The sequence below is a fragment of the Ceratotherium simum genome, chromosome 22 (genome assembly GCF_057802395.1).
Source record: "Ceratotherium simum simum isolate JZ-2026a chromosome 22, ASM5780239v1, whole genome shotgun sequence".
NCBI lineage: Eukaryota > Metazoa > Chordata > Mammalia > Perissodactyla > Rhinocerotidae > Ceratotherium > Ceratotherium simum.
The window spans coordinates 34454456-34472778 of NC_141921.1; the positions used below are offsets into that span (position 1 = coordinate 34454456).

Below are 18323 nucleotides of genomic sequence, written 5' to 3' on the forward strand. Positions count from 1 at the left end.
CAAGCCACGGGGCCGGCCCTAAGCTGCAGTTTTTGAATCCCAATTTAGTGGGGCCTAACTTTTGAGGTTTGGAAAAATGAAAATATCTCACTTTTGCTTACTGGCAGAGCCTCAAAGGTTGATTGGATTCTTAAGCTTTAAAAAACATATTTAATTTTTTTTGAATACCCAATACACTATTTTTTTAAAAGTAATTTTATTTATTTATTTATTTATTCCCCCCAAAGCCCCAGTAGATAGTTGTATGTCATAGCTGCACATCCTTTTGGTTGCTGTATGTGGGACGCGGCCTCAGCATGGCCAGAGAAGCGGTGCGTCGGTGCACGCCCGGGATCCGAACCCGGGCTGCCAGCAGTGTAGCGCGCGCACTTAACCGCTAAGCCTCGGGGCTGGCCCCCAATACACTGTTTAAAGGATTGCCAACACTTTAGGAAGGTTTCTTTCCATGATGTTTAACATAAGTTTGGTGTTGAATTTTATTGACTTTGCTTTGTAGTTGCTTCTCAAATCTTTTTTGCCTAATACGTCTCTGTATGCGGCATAGGAGTCCTAGGAGAACAGGGCATAAGTGCTAAAGGACCTGTTTGTGGTTGTTCTGTTTTTATTTTTGCTTATATCTTACATGTCCAATATCTGAGACCTTGATACGATAATGGCACAAGGAAAAACACTGTAAAATTATCATTGACTATAACCTAGAGTTTAGATTACTTTGTTTCTCCTTTATTTTTACTGTATTTCAGGAAAATATGTGCTTTAGTAATTTAAGTAAACAAATTTCCTTTTTAATAAAAATTTAAATAAAATACTTTTATTTGAATAACTGATACAGTCATAGTTTAAATATGAAATTGATTTTAAAAAGTGTACATGGAGAACACTCATTCCCACATCTGTCTCCATCATCCCATTCTTTCACATCCTCTGTAAAAAATAACATTACTTTCTGATTATTCTTTCAGTATTTCTTTATGCACATATAATCAAACAGAAACGTATTTTCTTACTGTACCCTTTTCTTACACAAATGTAGCATTACCATGTACACTGTTCTTTACCTGTAGACATTTCTATATCAGTTCCTAAAAGCTTCCTAGGTTTTTTTTTTTTTTTTAAAAGCAAAGCTTTGGGATCAGTCTCCATGGCCTAGTGCTCTGCTTTGGAGGCCTGGGTTGGGTTCCTGGGCGTGGACCTACACCACTCATCAAGCCATGCTGTGGCAGTGACCCACATACAAAATAGAGGAAGATTGGCACAGATCTTAGCTCAGGGTGAATCTTCCTCAAGCAAAATGAGGAAAATTGGCAACAGATTTTAGATCAGGGGGAATCTTCCTCAGCAAAAAAAAAGAAATCAAAGCTTTAAACAATTGAGGTAAAATTATATACAGTGAAATGTCCAAGTCATTCACATTTTTTTAGTAGACTTTATTTTTTAGAGCAGTTTTAGGTTCACAGCAAAATTAAGCAGAAGGTACATAGATTTCCCATGTTCTCCCTGCCCCCACACATGCATAGCCTCCCCCACTATTAACATCCCCCACCAGAGTGGTACATTTGTTACAATTGGTGTACCTACATTCACACATCATTATTACTCAAAATCCATAGTTCACTTTAGGGTTTACCCTTGGTGTTTACATTCTGTGGGTTTGGACAAATGTATAATGACATATATCCACCATTATAGTATCTTATAATTTCACTGGTTAAAAATCCTCTGTGTCCTGGCTGCTCATCCCTCTCTGCCCCCAACCCCTGGCAACCACTGATCTTTTTACTGTCTCCATAGTTTTGCTTTTTCCAGAATGTAATATAGTTAGAAACATACAGTATCTAGCCTTTTCATATTGGCTTCTTTCACTTAGTAGTATGCATTTTAGTTTCCTGGCTTGACAGCTCATTTCTTTTTAGTGCTGGAGAATATTCCATTATCTGGATGTACCACAGTTTTATTTATCTATTCACCTACTTAAGGACATCTGGATTGCTTCCAGGTTTTGGCAATCCTGTGTAAAGCTGCTTTATAAACATTATGTACAGGTTTTTGTGTGGATATAAGTTTTCAGCTCTTTTGGATAAATACCTAGGAGGACAATTGCTGGATTGTGTGCTAAGAGTATGTGTAGGTTTGTAAACAACAACAACAGCAACAACAACAACACACACACACACCAAACTGTCTTCCAAACTGGCTGTTCCATTTTGCACTGCCACCAGCAATGAAGGAGAGTTTCTGTTGCTCCGTATCATCTCATCTCTAGCATTGGTGTTGTCAGTGTTCTAGATTTTGGCCATTCTAATAGGTATGTAGTGGGCCGGCCCCGTGGCTTAGCGGTGAAGTGCGCGCGCTCTGCTGCTGGCGGCCCGGGTTCGGATCCCGGGCGCACACCGACGCACCGCTTCTCCGGCCATGCTGAGGCCACGTCCCACATACAGCAACTAGAAGGATGTGCAGCTATGATATACAACTATCTACCGGGGCTTTGGGGGAAAGATAAATAAATTAAAAAAAAAATAGGTATGTAGTAGTATTTCATTGTTGTTTTAATTTGCATTTCCCTGATGACATATGATGTGGGGCATCTTTTTATTTATTTATTTATTTATTTATTTATTTAAATTTTAATTTTATTTATTTATTTTTTCCCCCAAAGCCCCGGTAGATAGTTGCATGTCATAGTTGCACATCCTTCTAGTTGCTGTATGTGGGACGCGGCCCCAGCATGGCCGGAGAAGCGGTGCGTCGGTGCGCGCCCGGGATCCGAACCCGGGCCGCCAGCAGCGGAGCGCGTGCACCTAACCGCCAAGCCACGGGGCTGGCCCTGGGGCATCTTTTTATATGCTATTTGCCATCCGTATATCTTTTTTGGTGAGGTGTCTGTTAACATCTTTGGCCCATTTTTAAATGAGGTTGTTTTCTTTTTTTTTTTTTTTAAAGATTTTATTTACTTTATTTTTCCCCCCAAAGCCCCAGTGGATAGTTGTGTGTTGTAGCTGCACATCCTTCTAGTTGCTGTATGTGGGACTCGGCCTCAGGATGAACGGAGAAGTGGTGCCTCGATGTGCACCCGGGATCCGAACCCGGGCCACCAGCATCGCAGCGCGCGCACTTAACCACCAAGCCACAGGGCCGGCCAAATGAGGTTGTTTTCTTATTTTTGAGTTTTGGGAGTTCTTTGTCTATGTACCAGTCTTTTATCAGATCTGTCTTTTGCAGATATTTTCTCTGAGTCTGCAGCTTGTCTTCTCGTTCTCTTGACAGTGTCTTTTGTGCAGCAGAACATTTTAATTTTAATGAAGTTCAGCTTATCAATTCTTTCTTTCATGGATTGTGCGTTTGGTGGTGTATCTAAAAAGTCACCACCAAACCCAAGGTCATTTGAATTTTCTGCTATGTTATCTTCTAGGAGTTTTATAGTTTTGTGTTTTATACGTAGGTGTGTGATCCATCTTGAGTTAATTCTTGTGAAGGGAGTTCCTTGAGGTTTGGTATATGTTACCACCACCCCAGTCAAGATAAAGAACATTTCCATCATCCCAGCAAGTTCCTTCATATCCCCTTCCACTTAGTTCCCATCTATCTATCTATCTATCTATCTATCTATCTATCTATCTATCTATCTATCTATTTATCTATTTATTTATTGCTGAGGAAGATTCGCCCTGAGCTAACATTCGCTGCCAGTCTTCCTCTTTTTTTGTACATGAGCCACCACCACAGCACGGCCACTGACAGATGAGTGGTGTAGGTCTGCGCCTGGGAACCAAACGGGGGCTGGCCCTGTAGTTGCTGTTCTGGTTTCTTTCCACATCGGTTAGTTTTGCATGTTCTTGAACTTCATATTAATGGACTCTTACAGCAGTTACTCTTTTGTCTCTGGATTCTTTTGCTCAACATCATGTCTTTGAGAATCATCCATGTTGCATTTATCAGTAGTTTTTTTGGCGGGGGAGCTGAGTAGTATTCTATGGTATGAATATATCAGAATTTGTTTATCATTGATGGACATTTGGCTCATTTACCATTTTTGACTGTTGTAAATAAAAGCTGCTATAAACTTGCATGTACAACCTTTGGATACTTGTATTTGTTTCTCTTAGGTCCCTGCTCTTATGTACAGTTACGTTATATACTATTGTATGGGATTTATTACAGTTTATTTAACCAGTTCCATATGAATGGACACTGGGCTTGTTTTCCAGTCTTTTGCTCTTACTAACAATACTTCAGTAAATAACTTTCATTTTAAGTTGTTTTGCATGTGTGCAGATAAATCTGTAGAAAAGTACCTGTGTGGGATTACAGGGTGTCAAAGGTAAATGCATTAGTAATTTTGATAGATATTGGAAATTGTCCTTCATAGAGATCATTCCATGTTTTAGCCTTGCTAGCTAATGTATGAGAGAGTGCCTGTTTCCCCATGGCCTTGTCAGACTTTCTGGATTTTTGCCAAACTGATAGAGGAGATAAGATGTATCAGTCAGGATGAGCTAGGTTATGTTGTAGGAACAAATAACTCCCAAATTTCAATGACTTAAAACAACGAAGGTTTGGGCCCGCCCCATGGCTTAGCGGTTAAGTGCGCCCGCTCCGCTAGTGGCGGCCCGGGTTCGGATCCTGGGCACACACCGATGCACCTCTTCTCCGGCCATGTTGAGGCCGCATCCCACATACAGCAACTAGAAGGATGTGCAACTATGACATACAACTATCTACTGGGGCTTTGGGGGGAAAAAAAATGGAGGAGGATTGGCAATAGATGTTAGCTCAGAGCCGGTCTTCCTCAGCAAAAAAAAAGAGGAGGATTAGCATGGATGTTAGCTCAGGGCTGATGTTCCTCACAAAAAAACCAAAAAACAAACAAACAAAAACAACGAAGGTTTATATCTGACTCAAGCTATGTGGAGATTACAAGATGGGGGTAGGATGAGTGGAGTAGGGGAGGCTGGCTCATCCTTGTCCCTTGGATACACAATGTAGCAGCCACCATTTGAAATATCATCAGTTCCTCTGGAGGATATCAGCGCTAGCAGTTAAATGCTTGCCTTAGAATTACATGCATGATTTCTGCTCACAACTCATTGGCCAGAGCTTGTTCTATGGTCCCACTGATCCAGAAAGTATCTAGGAGGAGGAGAGCAGTTGGTAAACTGCACTGTTGATTACCCCACAAGATGTCTCTGTTTATACAGAGATTGAGCATCTCTTCATTAAGGGCCATTCGTATTTCTCTTTGAACTGCCTGTTGTGTCCTTTGCCCATTTTTATATTTTATTATTAGTTTTTGTTGTCAATTAGTAGGAGTTCTTTATGTATTGAGATTATTCTTGTGACATGAGTTGAAAAAACATTTTTTTTTTTGTTATATCATTCTCTTTTGCCTTTGTTTATGGATTTGTTTGCCCTGCAGGAAGTTTTTATGAGATTCAATTAATGGATATTTTCTTTTATGGCTTCTGAATTTTGAATCATAGGAAGGCCTTTCTCATACTGACGTTATAAAGACATTTGTTGATGTTTTCTTGTTTATTGTTATGGTTTCAATTAACCTTTAAATCTTTGATCTATTTGGAATTGGTACTGAAGTATATTGTGAAGTGTGAGTCCAACTTGATCTTTTTCCAGGCTGGTTGTCCCAACCACCATTTATTAAAAGTCCTGTCTTTACTCCACTGATTTGGATGCCTTTACTGAATGCTAAATTACATATGTGTTCAGGTCTGTTTCTGGACTTTGTATTCTATGACACTGTTTCAATTTTGGGGACTTAATCTTATGATTCAGTGTCTAGTCGGGCTTAATCCCTCCTGATTGTTTTAGAAGTTTTTTTTGTGTGTGTGTGTGTGAGGAAGATCAGCTCTGAGCTAACATCCATGCCAATCCTCCTCTTTTTTTTTTGCTGAGGAAGACTGGCCCTGGGCTAACATCTGTGCCCATCTTCCTCTACTTTATATGTGACGCCACACCATGGCCTGACAAGAGGTGCATCGGTGGGCGCCCAGGATCCAAACCTGGGCCGCCAGCAGCAGAGCGCGCGCACTTAACCACTACGCCACGGGGCTGGGCCTAGAAGTTTTATTTTAAAATTTGCATTCTATTCCATAATATAATCTGCTTGATTTAATAAAAAATTTTCTAATTGTTGTGTAAAACATACAATCCATGAAGATGCTGAGAATATTTTACTGGAGTTTGAGAAGTGTGTCGTGAAGTGTTTTTTTCTCTTTTTTTTTGACAAGCAGGAGAGCAGCTTAAGGTCCCCCCACCCCTCATTTGAAATCCTGATGGTGGAAGGAGGAGGGGCCCTCTTTAGGGGTCTGGTACGATGCCCTATGGCAACCTTTGAAACTCTACTTGGGCAGTGAGCTGTATTCTTTTCTACTAGAGGACTTACTGATGTTTTAACAGTTTGCTTCTGGGAGTTTTTTTTTTTTTTTTTTAAACCTGCCCTAAGAAATTAAAAACTTTGGATGAAAGTGCCTATTTTAATACTGCCAAGTGTTTCATAGCAGCTTGAATCTTAGAAGAATGATAGAACTAAACCTTTTTGGTGAAAGATCTCCCAACCTTGGAACTCTTTCTCAAAAAAAAAAAAAAAAACAAAAAGTGCAGGGGCCGGCCTGGTGGCGCAAGTGGTTAAGTGCGCGCGCTCTGCTGCGGCGGCCCAGTTTGGATCCCGGGCGCACACTGACACACCGCTTGTCCAGCCATGCTGTGGCCGTGTTCCATATAAAGTGGAGGAAGATGGGTGTGGATGTTAGCCCAGGGCCGGTCTTCCTCAGCAAAAAGAGGAGGATTGGCAGATGTTAGCTCAGGGCCGAGTGTCCTCACAAAAAAAAAAAAAAAAAAAAAGAGCAGTTGTCAGGCCAGCAAACCTGCCTGGGGATGGAAACTGCACGTTAGGAAAGATGTTTAGCCAGGATCCTGATGCCTTAGTTTCTCTCGATCCTTTTGGTCAGAATTCAAAATTTCAAATGAAATCAGGTTGTTAGGTGAATGAACATTTTATGAATTTCTAGATGTGAATATTCTGAAAGCATTTGTTGCTAATGATTCCCATTCTTCCTTAAAAAAAATTTTTTTTAAATGAAGCCACATACGTAAAAACCTGATTTTTTCTCTTTTCCTCACTCCCCACAAAAATGATGAGTCACAAGTACTGTTGATTTGAGCTCTGTGCACCTCCTATCTCTACTATCATCTTATATTTCAGATCCTCATTTCTCATCTCTTTTATTAGAACAGCATCACCTTTAAATTTGTCTGTCTCACTGGTCTCCCCCCTCACACACACACACACACAGGAGAAGAGCCAGGATTTATACTTTGAAAATTGGTCTTTTTTAAAAAAAAAAAAACCTTTCGGGGCCAGCTCTGGTGGCCTAGGGGTTAAGTTCTGCGCACTCTGCTTCGAGGGCCCGGGTTCGGTTCCCGGGTGTGGACCTATACTTGTCAGCCACCATGCTGTGGCGGCATCCCATATACAAAATAGAGAAAAAACTCCCAGAAGCAAACTAACTATTAAAACAACATCAGTAAGTCCTCTAGTAGAAAAGAATACAGCTCACTGCCCAAGTAGAGTTTCAAAGGTTGCCAAAGGGCATCGTACCAGACCCCTAAAGAGGGCCCCTCCTCCTTCCACCATGTCACAGATGTTAGCTCAGGGCAAATCTTCCTCAGGAAAAAAAAACCTTAGAAGCTTAAAACTTGTCTTATTAAAAACAAGAGGAGCGTTATAAGACTGCCATTCATTGAAAAAGCGAAACTTGAGGAATCTTCAGGTGATTCTGATAAGCCACCTTCGTTGAGAAGCATAATTAGAGGTCTTTCCAAAATGCAAATCTGATTATTTTTCTTCTTAAAACCTTATACTGGCTCCTTGTTGCTTACCAGATAAAGACCAAGCTCTTATCATAGTATTTGAGGTCCTTTGCGATCTAATCTAGCTCTTGACTTCTCTGCAGCCTCATTGGCCGCCCCAACTTCCTCTCCCTGAAGCCTCCAGCTTTGCTGAACTGCATGCAGGAAGACATCCTTAGCGTGGACGGAAGCCTTCGCTGATTTTCCTCTAGCTTGTTTCTCTAGCCTTCTGTCTCCGTATGCTTCCCTCTGCCTGGAATGCTCTTTAGTTCACATCTGAATTCCTGCATGCCTTGGCGATTCTCAGCAAGGCAACACTTCCTCCCCGCTGTGAGATTTCTGTTGCAGCATCCTGTGCTTAATGCTACCACAGCACGTATTTCTCTGAAGTTGTCCCTTTACCTGTCTGTCACCTCATGGGCTGTGAACCCTTCTTTGATCCCTGGGACTTTGTCTTTTATTTTGGCATTTTTAGAGGGGTCTTATAATTTTTATCTGGGCATCTCTGTTTGACAGAATGTGTGAACCTGTAGAGTCTATTTGCTTTTATGAGATGATAGATTTTGGTTATACAAAATGACATTGTTTCCTTTTACTCATGTGTATTGTGACGTATCTAGTGGAAGGCTGATGCTGCCATTTATTGATACCAATTTGAAACTGTCCATGCAGCAGCATTATGAGCATAAATAATCCAGACCATAAATAATCCAGACCGGTCACAGTCACTGGCTGTTACCCAGTGCTACTTGCACCCTTGTTTTCAGCATCTTCTGCTGTCACCTGAGGTTAAAAAGGCTAAATGGTCTTACTGCCGCGTGTGCTCAAGTGGTTTATAAACATGGGTTTCCAAGGGGATCCAAATTAAAAACAAATGATGTTAGAAAATTTTAGTGTTCACCTAAGCCACTTCCCTTTGTTTTATAAATGAAGAAATGGAGACCTACAGTATTTTGCTTTTAGATTTGTCTATCCCCTCCTCCTATGGATATATGCTTGATTTTCTTATCTGACTTTTAATTATCAGTACCTTATAGAAATTTTTTTTTTTTTTTTGGTGAGGAAGATCAGCCCTGAGCTAACATCTATGCCAAGCCTCCTCTTTTTGCTGAGGAAGGCTGGCCCTGAGCTAACATCCGTGCCCATCTTCCTCCGCTTTATGTGGGACGAGGCCACAGCACCGGCTAACAAGTGGTGCGTCGGAGTGCGGCCGGATCCCAACCCGGGCCGCCAGCAGCGGAGTGCACGCACTTAACTGGCACGCCACGGGGCCGGCCCAGAAATTTTATTTTTTTTAGTTAAGAATGATGCTTGAGGGCCCTCTGAATTTTTCTTTACGTGTTCTTTGTGTTAAGAGACCAGTTTGTGCTTTGAAGTAAAATGTTAGAGGGACAAGAATGATCTTAACTTGAGGGGACTGGTTTGGAAGGGAATACCTAAACTCAGTTAATGGATCTAGCTCATCCTGACAACTGTCATTCTGATAGCGTGGTGACATTTGGAGTTACAGTGACGATTTGAAGTTTTGTAGGACAGTTCAGACAGTAAAAGGTTTATTTTTGAAACCATTTCAGTAATGTTTGGTTAACTTGTTCAGTTTAGTTTGGGTTAGGTTTTCTTAGAATTTGCTGTAATAATCTGAACTATTTATAAATTAAGCATAAATTGTGACTAGATGTTGATCTCCAAATCTAATATAGAGATTCCCAAGGGAACCAGACTGGTTGACTTAGGCAGAATGCCCACTCGTAGCAAAACTCTTGGTGGAGATCTGTGAGGCCTGGTTAAGAATTACGTGACACCCCCCCTCCCCTGCCCCAATCATCAGTGCTGCAGTGATGTAGCCATCAAGCAGAAAAGGTGTGTTGGCAGTATGGTGACCAGCAGATACAGTACAGTCTGCTGCACCAGCCTCGTTGGCTGAGAACCTTTGAAGTGCTTAGAGGGTGAGGGGAAAGAAACCCTATTAACAGCATACTGTAATTAATAGTTTTATATGTGAGTAGGGCTTTTTTTTAAAAGAAAAATATTTTAGAGAATGATTTTAAATAAGCTCTGAATGGGAGAGCATTAAATAGGGTATTCCTGCAATTAATTGTTAATTTAACACCTTCATCATGGTAATGAATTACACAGTTCCAGACTCTTACCTCGGAATTACTATAGGAGGTGGGTTTTGTGTGTGTGTTATGGTACTTACTGCCTATGGATTACCATAAAAATATAAAGTATCTGTCAAAATTTGATGGTTTAGTGTTCCTGGAATTTTTGATAATTCTGAAAACTGGGGTAAATACAGTTTGAGGCCTTTCTGGGTCTTTTGTTTGTTTTTGCTGAGTAAGATTCGCCCTGAGCTAATGTCTGTTGCCCAGTCTTCCTGTTTTTACTTGAGGAAGATTGACCCTGAGCTAACGTCTGTGCCAGTCTTCCTCTATTTTGTATGTGGGTCACCGCAACAGCATGGCCGCCGAGGAGCACTGTAGGTCCATGCCCAGGAATGGAACCCAGGCTGCTGAAGTGGAGCATGCCGAGCTTAACCACTAGGCCATGGGGTTGGCCCCTCTGTTTTTTTATATAAACATTGAATGCTATAAATTTCCCTCCAAGCACTAATTTAGCTGCATCCCACAACTTTTGGTATATTTTTACTCAATTCAAAATATTTTCTAATTTCCTTTGTGACTTCTCTTTTCAAAAACTTTCCTTTTTGAAAAATATATAAAGAACATCACCCCCCCCTCAAAAAAAGTACCATAATTGGGATCATAATGGATAACTTTGTATCATCCTGTTTATTTAGAATTCTGTCTTGAGCTTGGTCACATGTCATTAAACTGTTGCTTGAAAAAAGTTTTAATGGCTGCGTAATATTCCATCTTGTGACTGTACTACAGTTTAACGTTGTTCCTATGGTTGGGCAGATAGCTTGTTGCTAAGCAGTTTTCTATTATAAACAATACTGTGATGATTATCTTGGAAAATATTTGTTGACATCTCTGTTTGCTTAGTATACGTTCTTTAAAATGGTGGTTCTGGGTCAAAGGATATGAAGACCAGCAAAAGTCTTTATAAAGAAATATATGTATATGCAAATTGCTTTCCAGAAAGCTTGTGCTGCATTAGGCAAAGCCTTAGTATAGTCAGGATATTCACTGGAAGCAGCAAAGTTGGCATGCCGTCCTTCATTGATTTCTGCCCGGGGTGTCTGCATGAAATGATGTTCTAAGACCTAAGAAAGTAAACGGTGCTAAGGAGGAAAAACAAAGCAATAATTCTTTAAATGACCACTCAGAGGGAGTGAGATCTCCGCCCATTCTCCCATTCAAATAATGAATCTTCTTTGAACTGCGTAGCAACTATGAAATCATTGACTATAAATTTCTGTCCATTGTGCTAAAAGGCATACTCTTAAATGACAGATCCTTGGAGATCTATCAAAACAGAGCTAAAACTACGTCTCTTATCTATGGTCAGTATAGAGGGAACTTAGTCATTTGTACCTAGATACCTAGCCTTCTGTTTTTGCACTCCCCAGACAGTTTTTGATTTGTGGAAGATTGTTTCCTTTCTTTACAATTTTGGGCATCGTTGCAGATGCCGTCTCCTTTCCCTTCTTGCCTACACCATCTAATCAGTCTCCGAGGCCTATTGATTTCATCTCATTGATGTGATTTTTTTTTTTAATTTTTATTTATTTATTTTCCCCCCAAAGCCCCAGTAGATAGTTGTATGTCATAGCTGCACATCCTTCTAGTTGCTGTACGTGGGACACAGCCTCAGCATGGCCGGAGAAGCAGTGCGTCGGTGCGCATCCGGATCCGAACCTGGGCCGCCAGCAGCGGAGCGCGTGCTCTTAACCGCTAAGCCACGGGGCCGGCCCTCATTGATATGATTGAATTCAGCTTTCCTCCATTCCCATTGCCACTAAATTGGTTTAGGACTTCATCTTCCACTAGGAAAATTGTTGTGTCTTGAGCTTTTGTTCAGCTTTTGTCCGACATTTACATTGCTGCCAAGGTGTTTCGCTGGCCTGAAATTGCAGCAAATAATGTCACAGCTGCTTAGCATGTCATACCAAACATTTCGAAACCTATGCCCTGCCTACGACTTTACCCACTTGGTGTTCTTATATCGCACAGTCCTAGAAAAAGTACCCATTAGGGGTCTTCATCATTCTGTGTCATTGCCACAGTGTCATCGCATATTCTGTGGATGTGTGCCCGGAAGTAGAATTATTGAAACAGAATGTTGGTGTCATTTAACATTTTGAGACATTTTCTCCATTTTTCCAAAGGAGTTGTGTTTAGTTACTCCTCCCATGAACAGTGAATGGACAGTGGCTCTCACTTTACCCTGGTTCATCATTGGAAAACTTTTGCTGATTGGATAAGTGGAAACATCTTTTGTGGCTGTTTTAATTTTTATTTATTTATTTATTTTTCCCCCAAAGCCCCAGTAGATAGTTGTCTGTCATGGTTGCACATCCTTCTAGTTGCTGTATGTGCGACACGGCCTCAGCATGGCCAGAGAAGCGGTGCCTCGGTGCGTGCCCGGGATCCGAACCCGGGCCGCCAGCAGCGGAGTGCGCGCACTTAACTGCTAAGCCACGGGACTGACCCCTTTCGTGACTGTTTTAAATTTGCATTTCTCTGGAGCTGAGTGTTTTCCCCTCTGTTAACTGGTCTTACAAGGAAGTGTAGAGGAAGAGAGGCAAACCCGTTTTTAAGAATTAGGAGATCTGTCAGGCTGAAGTGGATTGTTGGCTTTTGGAGTATTAATAACACAAAAAGCTTTATTTAGTTAGTCCATATTTGTTAGTTAGGACTCCTAGATACAGGTGACAGAAACTTGAAACTAGCATAGCCATAAGGAAAATGACTCAGTTAAGGAATCTAGGGAGGGGTTTTTTTTTTTTAATTCAGGGAAGTTTTGGACAAATCATGGATAGGGCAGGGATATAGTTGGGCCCAGGAGTGATTCATGAACCTCTTCCAGCTCGGCTTCTCATGCAAATCAGCATATTGATTCCTTCCTGTGGTGAGGACAGCGAAGCAAAGCTTCCCAAGTCCCACACTGTTCAGAAGTGCCTACCACGGAGAGGGACTGTTTTTTTTTCTCCCTTATCTCAGTTCTGATTTGAAATATCTTGAGATGTTTGTTTTTGGGTGGTGGATTGGAGCTGCATCTCTGTGGCTCTTGCTAGAACCACAGGAGCTGAGGAACAGTTTGTTGTTCTCAGAAAAAGGCCCAGAGGCTGGGATAGATGAAGAATCTTGGCACCTAAAGTAATAGGCATCTGCCACACGCACAAAAAACTATTCTTAAGCCAACAGATGTCTAAGAAAATGAGACACGAGGGTAGGAGGGAGCCCAGGGAAGAACCAGGTTGACTGCTCTTCATGTTCTTGTTGGTGATTTGGTTTTCCCTCTGATTCCCCCGTAGGAAGAAGAAGGAAAGATTTCTGGGAAGAAGACCTGTGGGGAGTGGGTAGAGGGTACAGTTATAAGGTTGTTGGAACTTTCTATTTCAGAAAAGGTACGAGTGGCATCACTCTACCTAGATTAAATTGGGGATACTTGTGACCTTGAAAAAGTTATTTGATTTCTAAGCCAGCGTTAGCAGAGCCAGATGTTTTCTAGGGCCAAATAGGTAGTATAAGTGAGTGAAACTGGCTAGGGTATTTAACATTAAACAGATAAGTCTTTCCATAAACATATATCCCTGTCTCTCATTTCTTTCTTTTTTTGGGGGTGGTGGTGGTAAGGAAGATTGGCCCTGAGCCAACATCTGTTGCCAGTCTTCCTGTTTTTACTTGAGGAAGATGGGCCCTAAGCTAACATCTGTGCCCATCTTCCTCTATTTTGTACGTGGGTCGCCGCCACAGTATGGCTTGATGAGCGGTGCGTAGGTCCATGCCTGGGATCCAAACCCGTGAACCCCGGGCTGCCAAAGCAGAACACATGGACTTCACCACTGCGCCACCAGGCCGGCCCTTCTCATTTCTTGAAACACTCAGCCTTCTTGATTTGTCTGTTTTTATACTTTGATGGAAACAAGTATGCAGCCATGTTTTTCTACTTTAATAAACTTAGTATAAATATGGTGATAAGGGGTATTGACACCTGTGGCCTATTCTTAATGTGGATAAAATGGAGTTAGGGGATTGGAGACTGGTGAATGGGAGAGGTTTGCTTCTTCTACAGGGAGATTCTAGCCTTCTGTACTTGGTGTTCTGCTGTGCTGCTTAGGTTGGCTGGGAAGTAATAGCTTATAATTAGATATGTTTTTATGATTATGCTTCTTAAGTAGATACTTTACTGCTCCAAACAAGACAACAAACAAAAAACCCCTCACAATATTGGGCTCATGTACAAAAGGCTTAGCCACAGTTTGGAATGCTTTAATCCGTCAGTCAAAGCCGCTTGTAATACAAAGCCTTGCCGTTGGCTTTTTTGGTTCTCACCTAAAGTGTATCCTTCTGTCTAAACACCCATTTTTATTTTTTTATTTTTTTAAAGATTTTATTTATTCATTTTTTTCCCCCCAAAGCCCCAGTAGATAGTTGTATGTCATAGGTTCACATCCTTCTAGTTGCTGTACGTGGGACTCGGCCTCGCGTTGGACGGAGAAGTGGAGCCTCGGGGCGCGCCCGGGATCCGAACCCGGGCCGCCAGCATCAGAGCGCGCGCACTTAACCACTAAGCCACAGAGCCGGCCCAAAACATCCATTTTTAAACACTGTTTTGTGCCTTGCTTTTTTCAACTAATGATGTTACATACCACAACATTAAAAAGTTTATCTTCTTTTTTGACTACAGTAGTTTCCATTGTTTGGTTATATTATTTATCAGTTTTTTATTGATGGGCATTTATGATGTTTCCAATCTTTCACTACTATCAGTAAAGCTTTCGTGGGTAACCTTCCAAAATATTCAGAACATATTGACCTAGTAATGCCCTATAATTTATAGCGAAAGAAAATCCAAGCTCATATATTGCAGTCAGTTATCGTGTCTTTTTAGACTCTTTTAATGTGGAACGATTACTCAGTCTTTGTAGTTCGTGCCATTGACAATTTTGAAAAGTACAGGACACCTATTTGTAGAAAGTTCCTCAAGTTGGGTTTGTCTGATGGTGCCTCACGCTTCGATGTAGGTAATTCACTTTGGTCGAAACACCACAGAAGTGTGCATCATCCCAGGACGTGGGTGCTGTTGTTTAGACCCATTGCCTTCACTTTAATCGTTTGGTTAAAGTGGTGTCTGCCAGGTGTCTTAACTGAAAGTTACTATTTTTCCTTTTGTAATTAACAAACAACTTGTGCTGAGATACTTCGAGACTATGTAAATATTCTGTTACTCCTCAGACTTGCTAGGCTAGCATCCATTGGTGATTCTTGTATTAGTCTGATGGATGCCAAATGGTGATTTTGTCATTCTGTCCTTCCTTCTACTTGATGGGTGGCTTCTTCTTTTTTTTTTTTTTATAATTTTATTTATTTATTTATTTTTTCCCCCAAAGCCCCAGTAGATAGTTGCATGTCATAGCTGCACATCCTTCTAGTTGCTGTATGTGGGACGCGGCCTCAGCATGGCCGGACAAGCGGTGCACCGGTGCGCGCCTGGGATCCGAACCCAGGCCGCCAGCAGCGGAGCGCACTCACTTAACCGCCAAGCCACGGGGCCGGCCCTATGGGTGGCTTCTATAAGAAAGATTTCTCTTCCATCCAGCCATCCATCCATCTCACTATGGATTCCTACTTTGTTCAGTAGGTTTTATTTTTTATTATTTTTTATTTCTTTTTGTGTGAGGAAGATCAGCCCTCAGCTAACATCCATGCTAATCCTCCTCTTTTTGCTGAGGAAGACCGGCTCTGAGCTAACATCTATTGCCAATCCTCCTCCTTTTTTTTTTCCACAAAGCCCCAGTAGATAGTTGTATGTCATAGTTGCACATCCTTCTAGTTGCTGTATGTGGGACACCGTCTCAGCATGGCCGGAGAAGCAGTGCATGCGTGCACGCCCGAGATCCGAACCCAGGCCGCCAGTAGCGAAGCGCGCGCACTTAACTACTAAGCCATGGGACCGGCCCTGTTCAGTAGGTTTTAATCCTGTCGTTATTTTGTTGCTCAAATTGTTCCAGGTTTGGCCACTAGGAGCCCCCTTCAAGCTGTCCTTTTACGTCCCCATCATTCTTTGAGTACATCCTTACTTTTTGGGCACAGCAAGCTGTTCCGTGTTCATCTTGTACTTTCCCTCTCCAGCCTTGGAGTTAGCCATTTCTCCAGGGAGCCCTGGGTTCTTTGAGTGGGGAATAGGAGTGCTCATGTTATTTGTTTTAGGCCCTCAGCGCACCAAAAGCTATCTAAACTTAGGCTGCCCGATTAAATTTAAATTTCAGATAGACAACAAATACCTTTTTAGTATAAATATGTCATTTATCTGAAATTCAAATAGCTACTGTCCTGTATTTTATCTGGCAACCCTAACGTACCTATCTTCCTCACAAAAAAAAAAAAACCCACGAGTTTAGACTTAACACCTATAATTCCTAATCAGTATTGCACGGTTCATTTTATTCGTCCTCCCTTTCTTATTTGTAACTTTCCTCTTGAAAACTTGGTTCCCCTTATCCCCAATGAATGTATTTACTTATTTGTTTAATTGGAGAACGTACAGGAAGCTGTTGGAGTTTGGTATCTGTTACTTAGTCTTTAGCTTGAGGGCAGAGCTTGCTACTGACTGTGTTCACGCTTCTAGGGTTAGTTTGCTGCCCCGTGCGTGGGCCCCCCACACCCTCGCCCCCGCCATGTGGATATGTTATTCAATTGAAATACGTTTCTGTTTGTGTTGAATTTAGGGTTTCCCCATCCTTACTGATTTATTTTCATGTGTGTGTGTGTAACACACACATGGCCCCAAAACTCAGCAATGTATGGAAAAGTATATTCAGATAAGTGTCACAGACCTCTCTCTCTTTTTTTTTTTTTTACCTTTGTCTTTTTTATCCCACTCATGATCTGTAGGTAACCAATTTCATTAGTCTCTGGTTTATCCTTTTTTATTTTTTATTTTTTTTTGTGAGGAAGACCAGCCCTGAGCTAACATCCAATGCCAATCCTCCTCTTTTTTGCTGAGGAAGACTGGCCCTGGGCTAACATCCGTGCCCATCTTCCTCTACTTTATATGGGACGCTGCCACAGCATGGCCTGACAGGCGGTCCGTCGGTGTGCACCCAGGATCCAAACCTGCAAACCCTGGGCCGCCGCAGTGGAGCGCGTGCACTTAACCGCTTGTGCCACTGAGCCGGCCCCCCTTTCTGCTTTTTGTTATGCTCAAATGAGTAGATTCGTGTATATTTTCTTAATTCCCCATCTTTCTTACACAAAAAAATAGCATATTATAGATACTCTTTTGCACTTTGCTTTCCTTACTTGCTAATATGTCCAGGAAATTATTCCGTATCAGTTCATGGAGCGCTTCACGTGTCTTTTGTGTTGTAGCTGTGTAGTATTCCATTGTGTGGATGTACCATAGCCCCTGTGTTTGGTCATTTGGGTGGTTTGCATTATTTTGTAATTACAAACAGTGCTATAATGAATAACCTAATGTGTGTGTTTTTGCACATCTTCAGGGTGAATTCTTAGAAATGAAATGGCTAGGTCAAAAGGTAGCTGTTTATGTAATTTTGTTAGAGATTGCAGAAGTCCTCTCTGTAGAAGTCCTACCAGTTTGCATCCCCATCAACAGCATGTGAGGGCCCTTTCCCCCACAGCATCACAAACTGAGTGTGGTGTTATACTTTTCTCAGTTTCGCTAATCTTGTAGATGAGATATAAATGAAAAGTATAATATCGTTGTAATTTTAATTAGTTTGCATGTTTCCTATCATGGAACTGTGGTATCTTGTAATTAAACAATAATAATTTTTTTCGTAGACGAAACTGCAAAGGAAATCCGAATTGCCTGGTTGGGATTGGTGAGCATATTTGGTTAGGAGAAATAGATGAAAATAGTTTTCATAACATTGATGATCCCAACTGTGAGAGGAGGAAAAAGGTAAGCCATCATTTTTTAAGTGATTGCTATATGGTATTCCTGTGTTTGTTTTGTTTTGTTTTGTGCCTTGATCACAAACCACTACTGATTTCAGGTAACCTCTAGCGTTAAGATAAGTAGTGGAGCTGAAGACTAAACCACTTGAATTGGAAGAGTTTTTTTTTGTTTTTGTTTTTGTTTTGTGAGGAAGATCGGCCCTGAGCTAACATGCCAATCCTCCTCTTTTTGCTGAGGAAGACTGGCCCTGGGCTAGCATCCATGCCCATCTTCCTCCGCTTTATCTGGGATGCTGGCACAGCATGGCCGGAGAAGCGGTGCGTTGGTACGCGCCTGGGATCCGAACCCCGGGCCGCCAGCAGCAGAGCGCACGCAGTTAACCGCTATGCCGCGGGGCCGGCCCC

General features: G+C 41.7%; 1 protein-coding gene across 6 annotated transcripts in view; it reads left to right on the forward strand.

The window, feature by feature from the left end:
- Nucleotides 1-18323, forward strand: part of USP48 (ubiquitin specific peptidase 48) — a 91984-nt gene that overhangs the window by 11152 nt on the left and 62509 nt on the right. For all 6 annotated transcript variants that reach the window (XM_087446620.1, XM_087446624.1, XM_087446619.1 and 3 more), the window contains exon 2: nt 17802-17922. In XM_087446620.1, the coding sequence (XP_087302746.1) occupies nt 17802-17922 (121 nt within the window). The remainder of the gene's footprint in view (nt 1-17801; nt 17923-18323) is intronic.